The following is a 21,103-nucleotide window of genomic DNA, read 5'->3' as shown; positions in this document are numbered from 1 at the left end:
ATACAGACATAGGTAGTCTTCCACTTACAACCACAATTGAGTGCAAAATCTCGGTTGCTAAGCAGCACAGTTGTTAAGTGAGTTGCAGCCAATTTTGTGACCTTTTTGCTACAGTTCGATGAATCATTGTGGTTTTTTAAGTGAATCATATGATCGTTAAGCGAATCTGCCCCCCCCATTGACTTTCCTTGTCGGAAGCCGCTGGGATTACAAATGGTGATCACATGACTCTGTGACGGTGCAACTGTCATAGGTACAGGCCAGTTGCCAAGCACCTGATCAGGGGGAGGCTGTACTGGTCCTAAGTGTGAAAAGTGATCATACTTTTTTCAGTGCTGTTGTAACTTCAAACGGTCACTAAACAAATGGTTTTAAGTCGAGGACCATCTGTACGTTGAACCTAAACTAACTGAATAGGCTGTATCTGGACAACATGATACGTCACAGATCAATCATTGACCAAGCTTAGGACTATTAAAGTTAAATTGGTGGTGCCAAAGTATCCACTAAATCAGGGGTCCTCAAATGTTTTAAATGGGGGGGGGGATTCACAGTCCCTCAGACTGTTGGGAGGCCAGACCGGCTGGGTGGGTGTGGCTAGGTGGTCATGTGACTGGTTGGATGTGGCTAAGTCATGTGATCAGATGGGCGTGGTCAATTTAACAGTCCATTGAACAATGCACAAAATTAAACTTTAATTTGTTTTTCCCCTGGAGGTGTTTTATTTGCTTTTGTTTGCATGTGGCTCTTTTGGTTGCCTTTTCTTTTTACTAGATTGTTTTTTTCAGTTGTTTGGGAGTCTACTGGTCCACTTCAGGAAACTCAGTTTTGCAGCAATTCTTCTCAGCCCCAAGGAACTTGAGAAATCTCTGCCTCTCTCTCTCTCTCTCTCCCCCTTCTGCCCCCATCTCTCTTTGTTTATATATAGCAATAGCAATTAGTCTTATATAATAGCAGTTAGTCTTATATACCGCTTCATAGGGCTTTCAGCCCTCTCTAAGCGGTTTACAGAGTCAGCATATTGCCCCCAACAATCCGGGTCCTCATTTTACCCACCTCGGAAGGATGGAAGGCTGAGTCAACCTTGAGCCGGTAAGATTTGAACAGCCGAACTGCTGAACTGCAGTCAGCTGAAGTAGCCTGCAGTGCTACACTCTAACCACTGCACCACCTCGGCTCTCTATATATCTATCATTGTCTATCTTCTGGAGGTGAGGGAGATGAAAAATGGGCCATTTTTGCCAGATTTTGGGCTTCCTGGAGCATCTGTGCGCCCCGTTTTTCACCCCCCACCTCCAAAAGCATTCTGCAGGCCAAAAACTGGCAAAAACAGGTTGTTGGTTTTTTTGGCAAAAAGGGCTGGTTTTGTCTGCTTTTGGCCTACTGGGGTGTCTGTGCACCCCATTTTTCACCACACTGCCCCCCACCTCCAGAAGCAATCTGCAGGCCAAAACCAAGCAAAAATGGCTTATTTTTTGGCCAAAATAAAACATTTTTGCCAGTTTTTTGGTTTTTTTTTGCCTCCTGGGGCGTCTGTGTGCCCCATTTTTCACCCCCACCCCCACCTTCAGAAGCATTCTGCAGGCCAAAATTGTTGGCCTTACATTTTAGTTCCAGCCCACAGGACTTGTAAAGGTAAGTCCTGCGCTCGGCTGAAGAGTGGGCGGGGCGATGTGGGCAGGGCAGCCTCGTGGTCTTGCACAGGCCAGATTAATGGTGGGCTGCATGTGGCCCGCAGGCCATAGTTTGAAGACCATGCACTATATTTTTAACTGAGCTGGTTACGCACACTGTCAAAACAGGGCATTTGAGAATTTTTCCCCAATTTTTTTTTTTTCAAATAAGGCAGGTCACAACATTCCAACAAGAATTGTGTTGGGAGGATGGAAGGCTTAAAACCGACTTCTCCCCAGGAGTGTTTATCGAACACAACAAACCACTGAAAATGCTGTCCTTTACAGGTAGTCCTCGCCTAATGACTGTCTTGTTTGAAGCTTGAGGCTACAAACAGTTTAAAAAAAGCCCAATTGTGTAGCCAATCCTCGAATTTTCAGCCATTGCAGTGTTGCTGTGGTCATGCAATCACCCGAGTTTGACAATCCACTTCCAATCAGCAGAGTTAACGGGAGAATGTGGAAGTGGAATTGCAAGTCGGGGCCACAGGATGTCTCGCTTAACGACTGTGGTGATTTGCTTGATAGAGGAAACTGGAAGTGATGTGGTAGGTCCAGCGTGCCTTTGCAACTTGTTGCTTAGCAACTGTAACATTTAGCGACAGTGTTACCGGCCCCGATTATGGTTGGTAAATGAGGACTACCTGCATATGATTTGCACCCTGACTTTCAATCATAAGAGATCAAGACAATAGCAATAGCACTTAGACTTATATACCGCTTCACAGTGCTTTACAGCCCTCTCTAAGCAATTTAGAAAGTCAGCATATTGCACCCCACAATTTGGGTCCTCGTTTTACCCACCTCAGAAGGATGGAAGGCTGAGTCAACCTTGAGCCTGGTGAGATTTGAACTGCCAAATTGCAGGCAGCCGGCAATCAGCAGAAGTAGCCTGCAGTACTGCACTCTAACCACTGCGCCACCATGGCTCATAAGGCAATGCCTTAGAAGCCTTTCCTCTTCAGCAGCTTTTGCATTAAGCCCAGTGGAATAGATGACGTTGAGATGTAGCAACCAGCCAGTCCAAAATGGGGATCCAGGAACCAGAAATTCAGATCAAGAGATCTGCTTCTTTGCCTTTGAACCCTGGACCCAGAATTTCCAGCTGTGCTTTCACCACTGCCCTCCCCCCCCCCAAATCTACAAGACAGTCGAGCCCTACGCTCGAAATAGAGCAACCCACCGTATTTTTCATTGAACAGCTCTTTCACTTGCTCTCGGAGGATCACCTTCTCGCCCAACCGGTTTGCATCGTCCTCATCTGCCGAGGAAGAAAAGGTCATGTGTTTAGTAGCTCTTCCTCGTGAGTATCCCGAGAGAACCAGAGTGACGTAGCAGAGAAGATGTTGGACCAAGAGTGGGGAGGTCCAAGTCTACCCTCACTCATTGGAAAATCACTGGATAAGTTTAGGCCAATCATTATTCTTTGGCCCTATCTATCCTACAGGGCCCTGGAGGTGGAAAATGAGAGGAAAATATTAGGGTTCCAAGCAGAGGTGGTATTCAGCCAGTTTGGACCGGTTCGCTAGAACCGGTAGTAGTGGAAATCGTGCCCCCCCCCGGCTCTATGCCGTCCTATTTAGGCACGTTTTCAAGCCAAAGTGCATGCGTAGACAGGGTTGCACTCACATTTGCGAACCGGTAGGGAAAATAAGTGAATACCACCCTTGGTTCCAAGTAACAGTCCCAACGAAATCAACACTCTGAGGCCTGGAGTTTCCTCAACAGTAAGAATTTATTAGGAATGCCATATTGGTGGAGCTGGTGAAGGACTCAAGGTTTCCCCCACCCAAATAAAAACTCAAATTCATGCCCCCAAGTCACACATCCATCACAGGGTCCAATCAGGTTACAGTCCTCCTCCTCCGGCTGACATTGCCCTTTTGTTCTCTAAGTGTCCTCGGGGAATGGAGACAATTACACAAAGCAGGTATTGCAGGAGGATTAAGGGATGTTTCCTGCCGTAATAACAGCAAGAAAAAAACGCCTTCATTTTTCAGCAAGGCTGGTTTGAAGATACTCCTTGGAAGTGTAGGTAGCCTTGGGTCTTGGACTGACACTGATGGACAAGAAGATCCTTCTCCAACCTGTGTCCTGAGCCTTTAGGATTCAGAACTCTCAGGCAGCATGTTAAACATGGATTTTGGGAGATGCAGTGTAGGCCTCTATGGAGGGCACTGCAGATAAATCAATATGGAATGAATGAAACAATCTTCCTGACATTTAAGAGAGGGGTCTGCCGACTACAGGGGGGCGGGCTCATCTCCGTTCCAATGCCATTGAGCCAGCATTGTCTGCAGTCATGTAGCCAGCATGATATCACGGAGGGCTGTTACCTTCCCACCAAAGGGTACCTATTTATCTACTTCCATGTGCATGTTTTGGAACTGCTAGTTTGGTAGGAGCTGGGGTGAGGACAGGAACTCACCCTTATCGAGTGGTGCTTGGGTCTCGAACCTGAGCTGCCGGCTTTCCAGCCAAAAAGCCCAGTGTCTTAACCAATGAGCCACTGTGCTGCCTGCTTTAGGCCAGAAGGATGTAATTTAAGCTGTAATTTAAGGAACAGTTTCAAAAGCCTTGGATGCAGCATCCAGATTTCCCATTGTGGACACCAGGTTGTTATTTAATGGGATGGAAGGGGAAAATCATTCCAGGCATGGCTAGAGAATGATCATATTAAATCAACTGAATACATGGAAGGAGAACAAACAGCTTTTCTCAGAGGCCTATGTACTAAGGGCCAGCATACTGCTGTCAGAGACCACTTCAAGGAGAAAGGAGACAGCCACCTTCTAGGAAATGCCCCAGCTGTGGATTCTACATCACCTGTTCAGATAGAAAAGAATATTTGCAACTCAGGGTTGAACTGGGGAGTCCTTGGTGGTCTCTGGGCTTGATTGTTTTCATTAGCAAACTAGGTAACACCATCAATGCTACCTGCTGATAATGTTATCTAGTTTGGTAATAAAACATCTGCAACAAAACCGCCAAGCTCACCTACATACTGTTCCCAAGAGATTGCCTTCTACCCAGTGGTGGGATTCAGCCAGTTCGAACCTATTTGGGAGAACCAGTTATTAACTTCTAAGCAGTTCAGAGAACTGGTTGTTGGAAAAAATCTCATTTTGTTTTTTCCCACTTTACAGGGCTAATCTTATAAGGAAGGCAGGAAGGAAACATTCTGGTGTTGTTTCTAGCCTAATCTTTATTGCCCTGCTTACAGAAACTGCCTCTCCGGTTAACCCTTATTACATTGCAACAGCTAAGGCGAAGCGCCCATCGACTTGAATGACGTTGAGTTGGCCACGCCCACCAGTTAAATGACCATCTACCGAGCTGTTCATTATGGCAGAGAACTGGTTATTAAATTATTTGAATCCCATCACTACTTCGCCCTTAAGACAAAGATATCTAGTTCCTACAAAGACCAGCCAGCTCTGTATGGGAAATCTTAGAACTGGCCTCCGCTCACTAAATTCCTTATCTTTGGATGATGAAAGTAGTCTCATAATATCCCAGAATTGGAGGGAACAATAAAACCAAGAAGGTTCAAGGCCCATTTTGGGTACCAGTTTTAGTACTTCCCCATTGCACATTTTTTTCCTTACCCTGCAAAAAAAGTATGGTGAGGCTAGAAAAAAAAAAACAAGTGAAGATGGCCAGGATAAAATCTAAATTGTATTTACTTTTTCCATTTATTTCTTATTTAAATGGGATTCTTATTCAATTCTGATGAATCTTCAACTTAATTAAAAACAATTAATATGATTACTCCCAGGGTATTTAACACATTTCCTCTTCTGCTTTATTAAAAATTAAAATTCAGTGGCAACATCCAGGCAATTTCTACGGATTACATGACAGAATCCCTTACAGAAGGACTACATTGTCTGATCCTGACTTCATGGCCCAACCAAATCTTTACTCAGTATGGAAAATCCACAGCTGGGGCATTTTCAGAAGTCCATTTTCTCCTTTTCCCCAAGAAAACAAGAGCCTTCCACCCAGGGGTGGGAAAATTTTTAGCAAGGGGTTCTGTCCAGTTACTGGGTGGGCGTGGCCTAGTAGGCCTCCTGCACCATGGTGGGGGGGGGGATTGCCTTTCCCAGGCTCCAGAGGTTTTCTCGAGCCTACGGGAGGGCAAAAATGGCCTCCCCAGGCTCTGGAGGCTCTCTGGAGCCCAAAAATGAGCCCGTTTCTGGCCTTACTGAACTTTTGGTAGGCCCGTTATTTGCCCTCACCAAGCCTCGGTGCGCACCCTGCACTTACCTACATCCAAAACGGGCTGCATGGGGACTCCTGGGAGGGGCGGAATGGGGTGGGCGAGGCCAGCCAGGAGTAGGATTTGGGGGTTCTACAAACTACACAGAATCTTAGCTAGAGGTTCTCCCTGAACCCCTACGAACCCCCAGCAGCCCACCCCTGCTACCACCCCATTAAATGATTGGCTGTATTGCTGTAGTACTCAAAAGACATGTAACTGCAGATATTTCTCTGTACTCCATGTGAAATCCTACCTGCTATTATTGGCCCTCAACTTACTACCATTCACATTAGTGACTGTTCAAAACCCTAACGGCACCAAAAAGACTTTTTTTCACACTAAACAACCACGGTAGCACCCCATGGTCAGGTGATCAAAGTTAGGATATTTGGCAACTGGCATGTATTTATGACAGTCCTGGGTTCATGTGGGTCTCCTTTTGCGACCTTCTGACAAGCAAAGCCAAAGAGGAAGCCAGATTCACTTAACAACCTTGTTACTAAGTTAACAGCTGCAGTGATTCTCTTAACAACTGTGGCAAGAAAGATCATAAAATGGGGCAAAATGCACTTAACAAGTGTCTGTCAGTGGAAATTTTGGGCTCAAGAGGACTCCCTATATAACTTAAGCTCCTGAAAAAGGTCTTGTGACTCAGGCAGCAGAGAAAATGTGTTTGCTCTCACTTTTCATTTCTTTTCATTGTGCTATCCTAGAAGGAAGGGAACTGATCAAGGGCTCAAAGGTATACTGAAAACAGCAGAGATTAACTCCTGGTCACCCAGCAATGATGGTGAATCTTTAATTAAAATTAACCGAAAAACCTCTGCTGGTATCCTATCGAATTAGTGCCCTAGATGCAGGCAGATCTTTTCCACACTGAGTTCTGCCCACCCAGCCATTCTATGAGCAGTTTTTAAAAATGCTTATAGTTCTTTCGAGGTGATGAGATATGCCAGATAGCAACTTTCTGTTCTCCCCAAATAACTGCATCAAGTGGAGGTAGATTTGATCTGAGGCACAGTATTAAACAAAGGGATATTGAAGCTCTTTTCTACCTGGTTTTTCCCATCTGAAATCTTGTGTGTTCCAGGATGCAAAGAAAGTAAGAAAAATAATATGGGCACTTGTAGTACTCTCATAACAAAGAAACAACACCTCTAGGTTATGGATCTTCTTAGAATAGCATGAATGAGCTGGAAGGGGCCTTGAAGGCCTTCTAGTCCAGCCCCCCTCCTCAAGCAGGAGAACCTATACTATTTACAATACAATACAATAGCAGAGTTGAAAGGGACCTTGGAGGTCTTCTAGTCCAACCCCCTGCCCAGGCAGGAAACCCTACACCATTTCAGACAAATGGCTGTCCAACATCTTCTTAAAGACTTCCAGTGTTGGGGCATTCACAACTTCTGGAGGCAACTTCTGTTCCACTGATTAATTGTTTTAACTGTCAGGAAATTTCTCCTCAGTTCTAAGTTGCTTCTCTCCTTGATTAGTTTCCACCCATTGCTTCTTGCTCTACCCTCAGGTGCCTTGGAGAGTAGCTTGACTCCCTCTTCTTTGCGGCAGCCCCTGAGACACTGGAACATTGCTATCTTGTCTCCCCTAGTCCTTCTTTTCATTAAACTAGACATACCCAGTTCCTGCAACCGTTCTTCAAATGTTTTAGTCTCCAGTCCCCCAATCATCTTTGTTGCTCTTCTCTGCACTCTTTCTAGAGTTTCCACACTTATTTCAGATAAGTGACTGCCTAGACTCTTCTTAAAAACATCCAGTTGATGTTCTTCTTGCTCAAGGAGAAGTTCAACAGCCCTTTTTCCCAGTTGCGCCATCACGTTACAAACTAAATCTTTAAATTCTCCCTCATTTTATCTTTGCAACAACTGAGATAGTGACCAGCCCAAAATGACCAAGAACGCTCTTTAGTCAAGGAAGGATTTGAACCTAGTTTTTCCTGGTCTTAGTGTAATACTTTAACTACTGTAATAATATTCTCCCTCGAGGTTCAAGCAGAAGATTTTTCCAACGCAGCTTGAAAACTCCAGGGATTAAAACCTGTTTTAGAAGCAATTCTAAATTTAGAAGAGATTCTATAATTAAGAGGGATGCCAATATTCAGGCAGAGCTTTTGAAAGCATACAAAATATGTGTCTGTTTGGAATGGAGTAATGGAAAGTATCTTAAGGAAATAGATCAAAGAACAACCAAACATTTTAGTTCTTAAAATGTGACTGTTTTATTAGGGAGGGTGACAATGCATAATAGCATTTTTATTACAGTCACAGACTAGTGTTAGAAACAAGGAGCATTAAAGAATAGGAATAGGAGAAAATGACCCTTAAACCTGTTGCCATTTCTACTGCTGTTTTACAAATGTGCTTTGTAAACAAGTGTTTCCTTTGGTCATTTCTGAACCTCCTGACATACAGTTTCAATAGCTCATCTCAGTCTAACATTGTGAGAGAGGGAGGAAGAGGAGGAGGAGGAGGAGGAGGAGGAGGAGGAGGAGGAGGAGAATTATTATTATTATTATTATTATTATTATTATTATTATTATTATTGGTGCGATCATAAAATAGAGAAAAATCATAGCAAATGAAAAAATTCAAGTGCTTTAACAATTTTGGGACTTTAATAATGAAAAAAAAAAGACAATATATTACAATTTGTGCTGGATCATCAATGGGCACTCAAAGTCTGCCTAATTTTGCAGGCAGTATAACAAAATTTCGCTACACCCAAACAGACTACATCCTACCCAAACCCCCACTGTAGGGAGGAGGAACCGACCAGGTGGTTCCGCCCCAGGCGTCTTATGGAGCCAGTAAGGTTCCAGACAGAGCTTGGGGTTATTCCTGATACTCTCGCCCACAGTCCGGCAGAAACTCTGGCTGCTGCGTGGCACTCGGCAGCGTCAGAGGCCCTCGACCGGATTGCGCCACTGCGGCCCCTCCGAGGCGGCGGATCCCGGAGACCCCCTTGGTTCACCGAGGAACTCCGGGAGATGAAGCGCCGGAGGAGATGCCTAGAGCACCGTTGGAGGTCCGACAAGTCCGCATCGAACCGAGCAATGGTAACCACCTGCACCAGGGAATATACTAGGGCACTTAGGGCAGCTAAAAGATCACACATAGCCTCCCTGGTCGCATCCGCTGAGTCCCGCCCAGCCGCCCTGTTCAGGATAACCCGCTCCCTATTGAACAAAAGGGAGGCGGGGGAACCCTTGCAGGGCAGAGCTGAAGAATATGCCCAATTCTTAGCGGACAAAATTGCTCGGTTTCGGACGGACTTGGACTCCACACCCGCAGTTCCAGCCGAGACCCAGGGGGACCAAGTTCAACAGCTCTGGGTTGAGTTTCAGGAGGTTATCCCCGGGGATGTGGACAAGGCCATGAGAGCTGTGAGTTCCTCCACCTGTGCCCTGGATCCGTGTCCCTCATGGCTGGTTTCTAACTGCAGTGAGGTGACACGAGGCTGGATCCAGGCGGTTGTAACCGCCTCTCTTCGGGAGGGGAACTTCCCCGCCGCACTGAAGGCGGCGGTGGTGAGACCCCTCCTGAAGAAGCCATCCCTAGATCCAGCTGTCCTTAACAACTACCGCCCGGTCTCCAACCTCCCCTTTTTGGGGAAGGTTGTTGAGAAGGTGGTGGCCTTCCAGCTCCAACGGTCCTTGGAGGAAGCAGACTACCTAGACCCCTTCCAGTCAGGCTTCAGACCCGGTTACAGCACTGAAACCGCCTTGGTCGCATTGATGGATGATCTTTGGAGAGCCAGAGATGAAGGGCACCCCTCCATCCTGGTCCTCCTCGACCTTTCAGCGGCTTTCGATACCATCGACCATGGTATCCTTCTGCGAAGACTGCGGGAGGTGGGAGTGGGAGGCACCGTGTTACGGTGGTTCTCCTCCTACCTCTCGGACAGGTCGCAGTCGGTGTTAGTGGGAGGGCAAAGATCGTCCCCAAGGCCCCTGAAATATGGGGTGCCGCAGGGTTCGGTCTTATCCCCCCTACTATTTAACATTTACATGAAACCGCTGGGAGAGATCATCCGTAGGCACGGGATTAGATACCATCAATACGCGGACGATACTCAATTGTATCTGTCCGCCCCGTGCCAAATCAATGAAGCGGTTGACGTAATGGACCGGGGGCTTGAAGCCGTCATGGACTGGATGAGGATTAACAAGCTTGTGCTCAACCCAGAAAAGACCGAGTGGCTGTTGTGTTTTCCTCCCAAAAATTTGGCCATTAATCCAACACTCAGGCTGGGGGGTCAAATTTTACACCCCTCAGAGAGGGTTCGCAACTTGGGAGTCCTCCTGGACTCACAGCTGTCATTCGACCATCATATAGCGGCTGTGACCAGGGGGGCATTCGCCCAGGTACGCCTGGTGCGCCAGTTGCGACCCTACCTGAACCGGGAGGCCCTCACAACAGTCACTCGGGCCCTCGTGATTTCTAGGCTGGAATACTGCAACGTGCTCTACATGGGGCTGCCCTTGAGGAGCATCCGGCGACTTCAGCTAGTGCAGAACGCAGCCGCGCGAGTGATCGCGGGTGCACCCCGATTCACCCGCATTACACCTATCCTCCGCGAGCTGCGCTGGCTACCTGTCGATCTCCGGATGCGCTTCAAGGTGCTATTGATCACCCATAAAGCCCTACATGGCAGTGGATCTGGATACTTGAGAGACCGCCTTCTGCCAATTACCTCCCTACGACCTATAAGATGTCATAGGTTAGGCCTCCTCCGCATTCCATCGGCCAGCCAATGTCGGCTGGCAACCACAAGGAGGAGGGCCTTCTCAGCAGCGGCCCCGACCCTTTGGAACGAGCTCCCCGTAGAGATTCGTACCCTCTCCACCGTCCAGGCCTTCCGCACAGCCTTGAAGAACTGGCTCACCCGTCAGGCCTGGGGATAAGGACCATTACCCCGCCCGAATGTTGTATGCATGTTGCTTATTATTTTATTATGTGTTGTTGTCTTAGTGCTGTATTCCCCCCTCCCTGGTTTTCTGTGAGCCGCCCTGAGTCCCCTCGGGGAAAAGGGCGGCCTACAAATAAATAAATCAATTCAATACTGATCTGATTAACAGCAATTGTATCTAAAAACAAAGATGAGCAGTTCCCCAATTGTTTTAGCAAGTCAGGTGTTAAGAAGTGGGTCTGTGAGTCTTTATAGAAAGGACAGTGTAGTAGGTAGGATGTGAGCAGGCTGACAAGGCAGGTGGAGTACAAGGACAACCTATTGTTGCTTTGGGACCATGATGGCTCAAGAATTGGATTCAACTTGAGGTACGATTGGGACACTCTCTATGGCAAAGACATGTTCCTGCACTGTACTGGGATAGTCTGGAGAAGAAGATCTGTGGATTTAAATGAAGGAGGGCCTCACATCACAATGGCACAAAAAAAAAAAAAATCCAACATGGATGGAAAAGCAATGAGACTGGATTTGAGCAGGGGCCTTCTCAGAGGGTCCAAATGTCAAGATGGCCACCATGACCATGTGATTAAAACTCCGGGCCCATTTAAAGAGTAGGGGTTTTGATCACATGATTATGGCCACCACTGTTCCCTCTAAGGTGCGCAGCCGCCCACATGGCAAGAAAATCCCGCGCAGCAGTTTCTAACTGCCGCGCAGAGATTTCTTTCAAAGCAAACGTGGGGATGTCCTTTGCAGGTGGCTAGAACTGGCCGCCCTCAAAGGACCTCCCCAGACTTGTTTTGATGAGCACGGAGCGACTGATGGTAGTTTGCACCGGCCGCAGCTGCTCAAACTAGCATCAGTCGCCCCGTGTTTAGCAAAGCAAGCCCGGGGAGGTCCTTTGTGGGCGGCCAATCCTAGCCTGGCGCTGAAATGAATCCCCAAAGCCCTTCCCCCACGCCACCAGAATATCTGCTGCCGTCCAGCTGAGGTGCTCCAAGCGGAGGGGGAGGACGGGGGCGCCAGCAGGAGCTTTGCCGGCTTCAGTTCAGCCGCAGTGCTGGGCAGCAAATGTGTTGGTTCACCCTCTGACTCCTGCTGAAATATCCCCTGCCTGCCAAGATCCCTTTTTCCCTCCTCGAAGGATCGAGGAGGATCCGGCCTCAGCGGGGGGGCGGGGGGGGGGAGAGATCTTCCTCCAGGGCCCTGGAAGGCACGCAAAGGAACGCTGTTTCCTCTCCCACAAACTTTACGGACAGAAAGCGTAGCTGTCCTGGGCGGATTTTCGTGATCTTTTCAGCCGCTGAACGCAAACTAGTTGCTCCGGTCGCAGGTGCAAAAGGCCTCTCTATTCGGGCGGGGGGCGGGCGATGCAGCTGCGCCTGGGACCCCTCCTGTCCCTCGGGGCGGTGCTGATGTCTCTCTTGCGGGGCGGGGGGGGGGTTGCGGTGAGTTCCTGGAAGCGAGGAGGTGGGGGGGGAGATAGCCAGGATCCGCGTTTGCATCTTTCTCACTGCCTCCAGCTCTTTCCCCAGAAGGAAACGTCTTCCTTCCTCCGCGTTACGCTGAGCCTCGTTTAAAGGCTGCGGTTTTGAGCTCAGGCAAGATGGGAACAAAGGAGGGGTTTTGCACAGAACGTCTTCAGCTCTGGCAGGATTGTGGGGAATGGAACCATGGGGAATCTCATGTCCTGCAGCCCAAACTTTCTCCTCCCAGCAACTTGGCCTGTTGGATACAGTGGTGGCGGGGGAAGAATGGGGTGGGTGGGCTGGCTGGCTGGGGAGGGGGGAGCCCTTTAAAGCCTGCTGCCGCGTCTTCCCAGCAAGACTTCCTTTCGGCTCGCGGTTTCCCTTGCCAAGCATTTTTTTTCCTCTTTAAAAGAATTTTTGGATTTCTCCTCCCCAAACCTTTAAGACTGAAAGAGTTAGAGTTGAAATATAAAGAGATTTTCAATCTCCATACTGTTAGATTGATAGGCAATTATAGACTATCTTGATTATATCCTCCTTAGAAAGAATATGCTACTGTATGTATGGTTGAGAAAAAGGTCAAACTTCATTCCATGGAAACCCAACAAAGTTCATAGGGAGCGTTTCTTTCTATGATGGGCTTTTTGGGTCAACGTGAATATCAGTTATCAAAAATGTAGGTAGAAAACTACGGTAAACAGGCAATAGGCAATTACAAAAAGGGAAGCCAATTTTCTGAATTCTGTTTCTTTGCACTTAGTGACTTATAAATAGACTAATGTTCTGAAAACCTGACCTAAATTACTATATATTTTAAATAGCTGTAAAGCTATGCTGAAAAAGTTGTTCTCATGGTATTGTGATAAATTCAATAAAAAGAAGGGAATTCTTGATGAATTTAAGGAGAAATGAGAGTATTGGATAGTAAATGGACAAATAAAATTACCAATCAGAGAGAATATTTGCACCTCAGGGTTGAAATGAGATGTTCTCTCTTACTCTTTCCTCTTCCTCTCTTCTCTCTCTGTCTCTCTCATCCTCTTTCTCTTTGTCTCTCTTCTCTTTCTCTCTCCCTCTTTTCCATTCTTCTGTCACTTTCTCCTTCTCTCTCCTCTTTGTCTCTTTCTGTCTCTTTCACCCTCTTTCTCTTTGTCTCTCTTTCTCTCTCCTTCTTTCCCACTCTTCTGTCACTTTCTCTGTCCTTCTCTGTCTCTTTCTGTCTCTCTTCCCTCTTTTTTTCTTCCTCTCTCCCACTCTTTTATCACTTTCTCTCTACTGCCCAACCTGTCCCCATACTTATCTTCGATTGATCATGTTTGCAATAATTTACCTTCTTTCCTAAATAGGCGCAGTTCCCTTACTCGATCCCTCGCCACTCAAACACACACACACACACACACAAAACCATTTTTCTCCATTCCAATTTGGATCCTATAAATCAATTGCTCTGTGAAACATCTGTGAAAAAAATTCAGGTGCTCAGGCATGAAAATGTGCCGCTCAAACACTATACGTTTCTGCTCACACTGAAAAAAAATTAGAGGGAACATTGATGGCCACCATCTTTGGACTCCTCCCCTTGCGGACGCATTTGGATCAGTGGTGTTTAAACAACAAAAGCTTTTATTCTTTCTTAACCCAGTATTTCTTCCATCCAAACCTTCAAACCCCTTACCTATTCACCAAACCCCAACTGTTCACGGATGTAATTAATAATGTTCTCAAGAGAGATGGAGGTTCAGGAAATGCTAATGGCCAAAATGACAGCCTCATTAATGCACTGTGAGGCTCTCCAGAATTGCTTTTAAATGACCAATAAATAAATAGATAAAATTAGAACTACTGATTGGATTCATCACAACAGTCTCTTGTCTTGAATTACAAACTGCCCTTATCTCGCCTACTTTGGCCTTTGGGCAAAGCTTTTGAGAGGTTCAGAAGATGAGCATCTGTTGGTCCTTCCATGGGATGCGCATCAAAGCTACCATAAGGGATCTGATCTCTTTAGCTTTCAAGGGCTGGATAAGCTGCCGGAAAGGCTATGAGAAAGGAAGGGTCAACCAAAGGACCACAGATCAACACCTTCCTTTCCTCACTTAACCTACTTAGTTCATGCTCGTTTTGGCAGGGCTGTCAAACTCGCATTGTCATGGCGGCGTCACATAACGTCTGAGGGCTCTTCCCCCCTTTGCTAATCCGGGCGTGGGCGTGGCCAGTGCATGAAGCATTTGGCCCGTGGGCCACGAATTTGACAGCCCTGGTGTAGATGGTAGCAGATAAAGGCAGAATAAAAATGTAAACCTGAGAATGCTACTGAATTTCATACCCTGAGGCCAGTTACAAACAATGAACCATCAATGTCAACGTAGCCAAACGTCGAAAATACTTGGAGTACCTAAACATTACATATGGATTCTTGCAAGGATATGATTTCTAAGTTCATCACAATTGACCATCATATACAATGGGATGAAGAACATAGAATACACAGGGGAGGAGAGGACCTTGGAAGTCTTCTAATCCAACTTCTTGTCAAGCAGGAGACACCATACCAGGGTTGGCAAACCTTTTCAGCACCAAGTGCCAAAACGAGCACGCGGACCGGAAACCAGAAGAGCAGCCGCCCGGCACGCATGCGCACGCCGGGAAGATGATCTTCCAGTTTCTGGCATGCACACTGGCCACCTAGTCTTCCGGTTCCAACTAGCATAAAAACTAGTTGGCCAGTGCACACGCACGCACCAGAAACCGGAAAATCATCTTCCCGGCACGCGCATGCACGCGGGGCAGCTGATCTTCCAGTTTCCGGCGCTCCCGCGCATGTGAAAACCAGCTGGCCAGCGTGCCGGAACCCAGAAGAGCAACGGGTGATGGTTCACATGCCCGGAGACATGGCTCTGCATGCCACATCCGGCACATGTGCCATAGGTTCTCCATCATGGTCCTATACCATTTTGGACAAATGGTTGTTCATCTCTTCTTGAAAACCTCCAGTGTTGGAGCACCCACAACTTTTGCAGGCAAACCATTCCACTGATTAATTGTTCCCACTGTCAGGAAATTTCTCCTCAGTTGTAAGTTGGATCTCTCCTTAATTATCTTGCCCTTGTTACTTCTTGTCTTGCCCTCAGGGGCTTTGGTGAATAGGTCAACATCTTATTCTCCGTGACAGCTTCTCAAATATTGGAAGGCTGCTACCATGTCACCTCTAGTCGTTCTCTTGAATGTACAATCATTCTGTTTCAATGCAATACTGTTCCTAACCAGCCAGCCAGCCATGCCTTCTTCCGGGGTATGTCACTTCCTTCCTGTTCAGTTTTCTACTCCCAGTGTGCAGCAACAAGCAATCCATCATTTCATGGCTGCGTTTTCTGACATTTCTCCTTCTTTGTCTCACTTCCAAACATCAACCTGCAGGGACTGAGCAAATACCTCTTCCCTGAGGTCCAGACTGAACTTTTGCATGAAATTAGCCTAAGGGCTGCCCAGAGCCCCAGTCAGATATTGCCAGCTTCTGCATGATATCATTTCTCTTTGTTCTGGGCCTGTCAGGGCTTGATAAATGGAAATCCTTGTGTGTTGTCCTTACTAATTAGTGCATTGCGACAAAGAGCGGGGAGGAGAGAGAAATAATTGATGGGAGAGAGAAATAATTGACAGTTGCAGCCTCTAAAAGATCCTGGAATACCAAGCACCCAATTGGGTATGGGTTTTTTGTTGTTGTTGTTGTTGCTGCTGTTGTTGCTTTGCAATTTTTCAGGTTGTGCTCAAGGCTTTGGAGAGACATCAGCATAGGTGCACAGAAAGACTTTACCACCGTGCTTTGTTCATTTTCTGTATTTCATTCTGTATTTCACCTTGAAGCACCAAGAGGTTGCAAGGTGAAACAATTGAGCCTTGGAAGCTCTGTGGCCACGAAAAAGAAAACAAAAGAGGCCAGGAACTGGGTACGTCTAATTTAATGAAAAGATGGACTAGGGGTGACATGATAGCAGTGTTCCAATATCTCAGGGGCTGCCACAAAGAAGAGGGAGTCAAACTATTCTTCACGGCACCTGAGGGTAGAACAAGAAGCAATGGGTGGAAACTTGTATTTTTTGGAGTATAAGAAACACCTTTTTCCCTCAAAAAAGAGGCTGAAAATCTGGTTGTGTCTTATACACTGAATACAGCATTTTTTGCCTCCCGAAGCCCCATCACCTTCACCAAAATGGCCATGCAGAGCCTGTATAAGGTTTTCAGAGAGCTCCTGGGGGCTGGGGAAGGCAGAAATGAGTGAAAAATGGGCCATTTTTGCTCAATTTTGCCCTCCCCAGCCCCCAGGAGTACTCTATAAGCCTCCTAAAGGCTATGCATGCATTAAAAAAAAAACGGACCTGTTTTTGCGGCCCATTTTATGCTTGTTCTTTGGGGGCCCCACACACCCCAGGAACACTCTGCAAGTCCCCTAAAGGATATTCATGCCTTTTTTGGGGGGGAAATGGGCCCGTTTTTGCAAAAAACAGGCCGTCTTTGGGATGTTTGCAGAGTGCAAAGCCCTTTTTTTTAAAAAAAATTGCCTCTTCAAAACCTTGGTGTATCTTATATTCCAGTGCGTCTTATACTCTGAAAAATACAGTAATCAAGGAGAGAAGCAACTTAGAACTAAGGAGAAATTTCCTGACAGTTAGAACAATTAATCAGTGGAACAACTTGCACCCAGAACTTGTGAACGCTCCAACACTGGAAGCTTTTAAGAAGAGGTTGGATAACCATTTGTCTGAAGTGGTGTAGGGTTTCCTGCCTAGGCAGGGGGTTGGACTAGAAGACCTCCAAGGTCCCTTCCAAATTTGTTGTTCTATTCTATATAAAGGTTGCTTCGATATTATTAGCCCAACATTCTCTAAGTCAGTGTTTCTCAACCTTGGCAAAAACTGGCTGGGGAATTCTGGGAGTTGAAGTCCACAGGACTTAAAGTCACCAAGGTTGAGAAACACTGCTCTAAGTGGTGTCTCCCTGAGACTCTCAGAATCATCAGCCCATTCTCAGAATTGTAGATCCATTTATAGGAAAGATGGTTGGAAAGATGGTTTTGCCCTTATTTAATCAAGCATCTCACCTCTACTCCCTACTAAAGTAATCCTGGGAATCAGGGATGGGTTGCTGCTGGCAGTTCGGGGCATGCACAATTTTGCACATGCGCACTCATTTTACTGGCGCCTGTGCAGTTGCCCAAAAATAGGTCTGTGCATGTGCAGAACATTAAAAAATGGGGGGGGGGACCATGCCACACTAATTGGGGAACCAGTTCGGAGGTATGGCAGGCGTAGGTTGCTGCCAGTTCCGGCTACCAAGACCGGCAAACCACTACCGGTTTGGCCGAACCGGTCTGAACTGGTAGGAACCCACCTCTGGTGGGAATTCTTGACTTATGACTAATCGCTTAGTGACCATTCAAAGTTACCATGGATCTCTTGGCAGTTACTAATGTCTAAAGTTCTGATAGTTATCCCACACATACAAACTCCCCCAGTGGTCACCAGTCATCACCAGTCCACATTTACAGCTGTTGGCAGAGTCCTGTGTTCACATGACCATGCTGGCTCAGGAATTCTGGGAGTTGAAGTTCACACATCGTAAAAGGGCCATAGTTCTCTCCCCCCCCACCTTCTAAAGGATGCCAAGCTGGAGAAATCTTGAGGTTAGGCTAACACCAGAGTAAAGATAAGATTTAAGACTCGTTGGTTTTATTTTAAAAATTCAAAGCAGTCAAGAAAGCAAGTCAAGATGCAGCCTGCAAAAGACTGGGTCACACAGTAGTAGGAAAACCGATTGGTCTCCGGATACGCTTCAAGGTGCTAGTCGTCACTTATAAAGCCCTTCATGGTATTGGACCTGGGTACTTGAGAGACCGCCTGCTGCCAATTACCTCCCAAAGACCCATTAGATCACACAGGGTTGGCCTCCTCCGGGTTCCGTCTACCAGCCAATGCCATCTGGCTACTACCCGGGGGAGGGCCTTCTCTGTGGCAGCTCCGGCCCTTTGGAACGAACTCCCCACAGAGATTCGGACCCTCACCTCTCTCCAGGCCTTCTGAAAAGCCGTTAAAACCTGGCTGTGTCGGCAGGCTTGGGGTTGATGAGTTCCCTTCCCCTCTCGATTGTGTGACTGTTGGTTATTTTAAATGCTTGTATTTGTAGTTATTGTGTTTCCCTTCCCCTCTTGGGTTTGTGAGCCGCCCTGAGTCCCGCTGGGAATAGGGCGGCATATAAATAAACCTAAACCTAAACCTAAAACAATTTTTAAAGGCCTTTTCACCCTACAGCACCCCCAACAGCCTACCAATCATTCTCCCTTCAGCATTGGCTTCAAAGGTGTGGAAAAGAAGGAGAAAGAGGATGTGTATAGCTAAACCTCTGTGAAACCTTCTTGAGTAATCCGAATTATTGCATTTTTTTTGCCAGATGTTCATCTGGACCTTACAGATACATAAAGGGAGTCTGGAATGTACAAATAACCTCAAATGGACGCCCCCCCCAATAATCTTATTATCACAGCAACACTATAACACAGTCTCCAGTCTGCTACCATCTATTAGTGCCTCATCTAAGCAACATACCGTTCACAGTGGTGTAAGCTTTTTCCAAGGTGGGTATCCATCTAGGGGCTACGTTGTACGTCAGGGAAAGAAAAGAGAGAAGGGGCAATGAGTGAGTAGGGTTTTTGCTCTTTGGGCAAGCAAAAAAAAAAAAGTAGAAAATCAACGTGCCATGTTGTGGCTAACACGCACACATGCAAGCACAGATTCTGAAAAATTCTGGGATTGGGCCTAAAACTACGAAGTTGAAGAGAAACTTGGGTTTAAGCAGATAAAGATTGATACAGTAGAACCTCTGGCCACGAATGCTTCTGACCAAATCGGCTTCCGACCCAAAAATTCACAAAATGTTTGAATCTGGTCATCAACACATACTTGGGTGGCAATCAAACACGGCCACAGATGATTTCCATTTATTTTTTTAAAAAAAGCGCCAAACAACAGCGACCTTGTGTGGCCACTGCATTCATTTTGGTTAGGTTCGGGTCACAACCAAATCGGGTTGCGACCAAAGTTATGGAACAATTTATGGTCGTGATCAGAGGTTCTACTGTATGGCAGAGGCACAATGCATCCGCTACAGTGGTGGGTTCCGGATCCCGTCGCAACGGGTATGCTGCGACGGGGCTGGTGTCCACCACTGGCACTCACGCTGCTCACACATGTGCATCCACCACCCTGTGATGCTGAAGCTGCTTGGCGGAGATCACTCAGGTGCAGTACACTGCACGTGTGTGCGCAAATGGCCCGGTTAGCTCAAATAGAGGTAAGGAACAAGGGCAGATGGGTGAGCCCTCCAAAGCACCGTTCCGGTACGCTGGCTGCTGCTCCCAGCTACCACTGATCCGTCCGTACCGGCTGTGCCGGCAGGCCTGGGGTTGATGAGTTCCCCTCCCCTCTCGACTTGTATGGCTGTATGACTCTTGTGTATTTTAATTACGTGTATTGTGTTTGTATCCCCTTTCCCCTTTTGAGTTGTTCGCCACCCTGAGTCCCTCCCGGATAAGGGCGGCATACAAATAAATTAAATCTTAATCTTAATCTGATCCGCTAGCTTCTTTGATGCTACTGGGGTCTTGCACTAAATGAAATTTTCTAAAGAACTGGGGACTAACTTGGATACAGAATGCCCTGACATCTCTCTTTAAAGTGGGAAGTGGCAATACCTAGCATCCCATTTATTCCACAGTACCCAGATTTTTTTTTGTCTTTTGATGACCCCATAATCCCTTACATCAGGGTGTAATTAGGGCAACTGACTGGAGCTGTTTTCTGGCCAGATGCCCTTCCTGTCGCCAATGCAGAGTTCGCAGGAGATAATTATTCATTGTGCCCAGAGAAAGAAATATCTGCCGTTACCTAGGATTGAACTCACGGCCTCCTGTTTGTGAGGGGAGAGCTCCACCTCTAGGCCACTGCACCACTCCCCACAGCCCCCCCCCGATTGCATTACTGAAATACAATCCAAAATGGCCAAATTATGATAGCTTGGTTTCTACCTATTTTGTTGGTTTGGGGATAATGGGAAGGGAAGAGGAAGGCTCGCCTAGCAAAGAACTTCTATTCCCACCCCTAACATAGCCACAAAACACCCAAATTTTGGCCACACCTTTTCTCAATTTAGAACATCCCAAGATGGCTTCCTCCAGCATTTCGGAAAATCAAGAGGCTGAGTTAGGTTCTCCCACACTGACCCATTCCCAATTTAGTGTTTCCCAAATCCACAGGCATGGCAGAGATCCTAGAGAGCTATAGTTAGTCAATGCAAGTAACACAAACGACCAATGGTCTTGACGGGATTTAGAGCAGTGATTCCCAACCTTTTTTGGACCATGCCCCACCTGAGCGTCTCTAAAATCATGATGACCCCCTCCCCCCATGACATATAATACTTATTTTACTCAAAAAGTGAACTCTACTCACACGGAGGAAGCCTAAAAGGCCATTAATGTGGTTTAAACAAGGTTCAAATTGCCCCCATTAATAATCAAATTCCCCCCCTCTGGGGCGTGGGCCAGGAGTGGGTTCCAGCAGGCACTACTGCCAGTTCGCTTATGTGCGTGCCATCCGCGCACTTCACATGCATGCATGGCCTTGATGCGTGCTCCACGTGCATGTGCAGTGCAATAAAAATTCTTCTGCGCATGCGCAGAAGCAAAAATCAAAATGATGGTGCCTACGGCATCACCCAGAGAA

General features: G+C 46.9%; 1 protein-coding gene across 1 annotated transcript in view; it reads right to left on the bottom strand.

Moving 5' to 3' along the window:
• The window catches only part of GTF2IRD1 (GTF2I repeat domain containing 1), a 172,823-nt gene that overhangs the window by 11,722 nt on the left and 139,998 nt on the right, over positions 1-21,103 (bottom strand). The window contains 1 exon segment of the mRNA XM_032216806.1: positions 2,857-2,934. Coding sequence (XP_032072697.1) covers positions 2,857-2,934 — 78 coding nt within the window.

The sequence above is a fragment of the Thamnophis elegans genome, chromosome 4, assembly GCF_009769535.1.
Source record: "Thamnophis elegans isolate rThaEle1 chromosome 4, rThaEle1.pri, whole genome shotgun sequence".
Lineage (NCBI taxonomy): Eukaryota > Metazoa > Chordata > Lepidosauria > Squamata > Colubridae > Thamnophis > Thamnophis elegans.
This window is presented reverse-complemented; position numbering and strand designations above follow the sequence as displayed.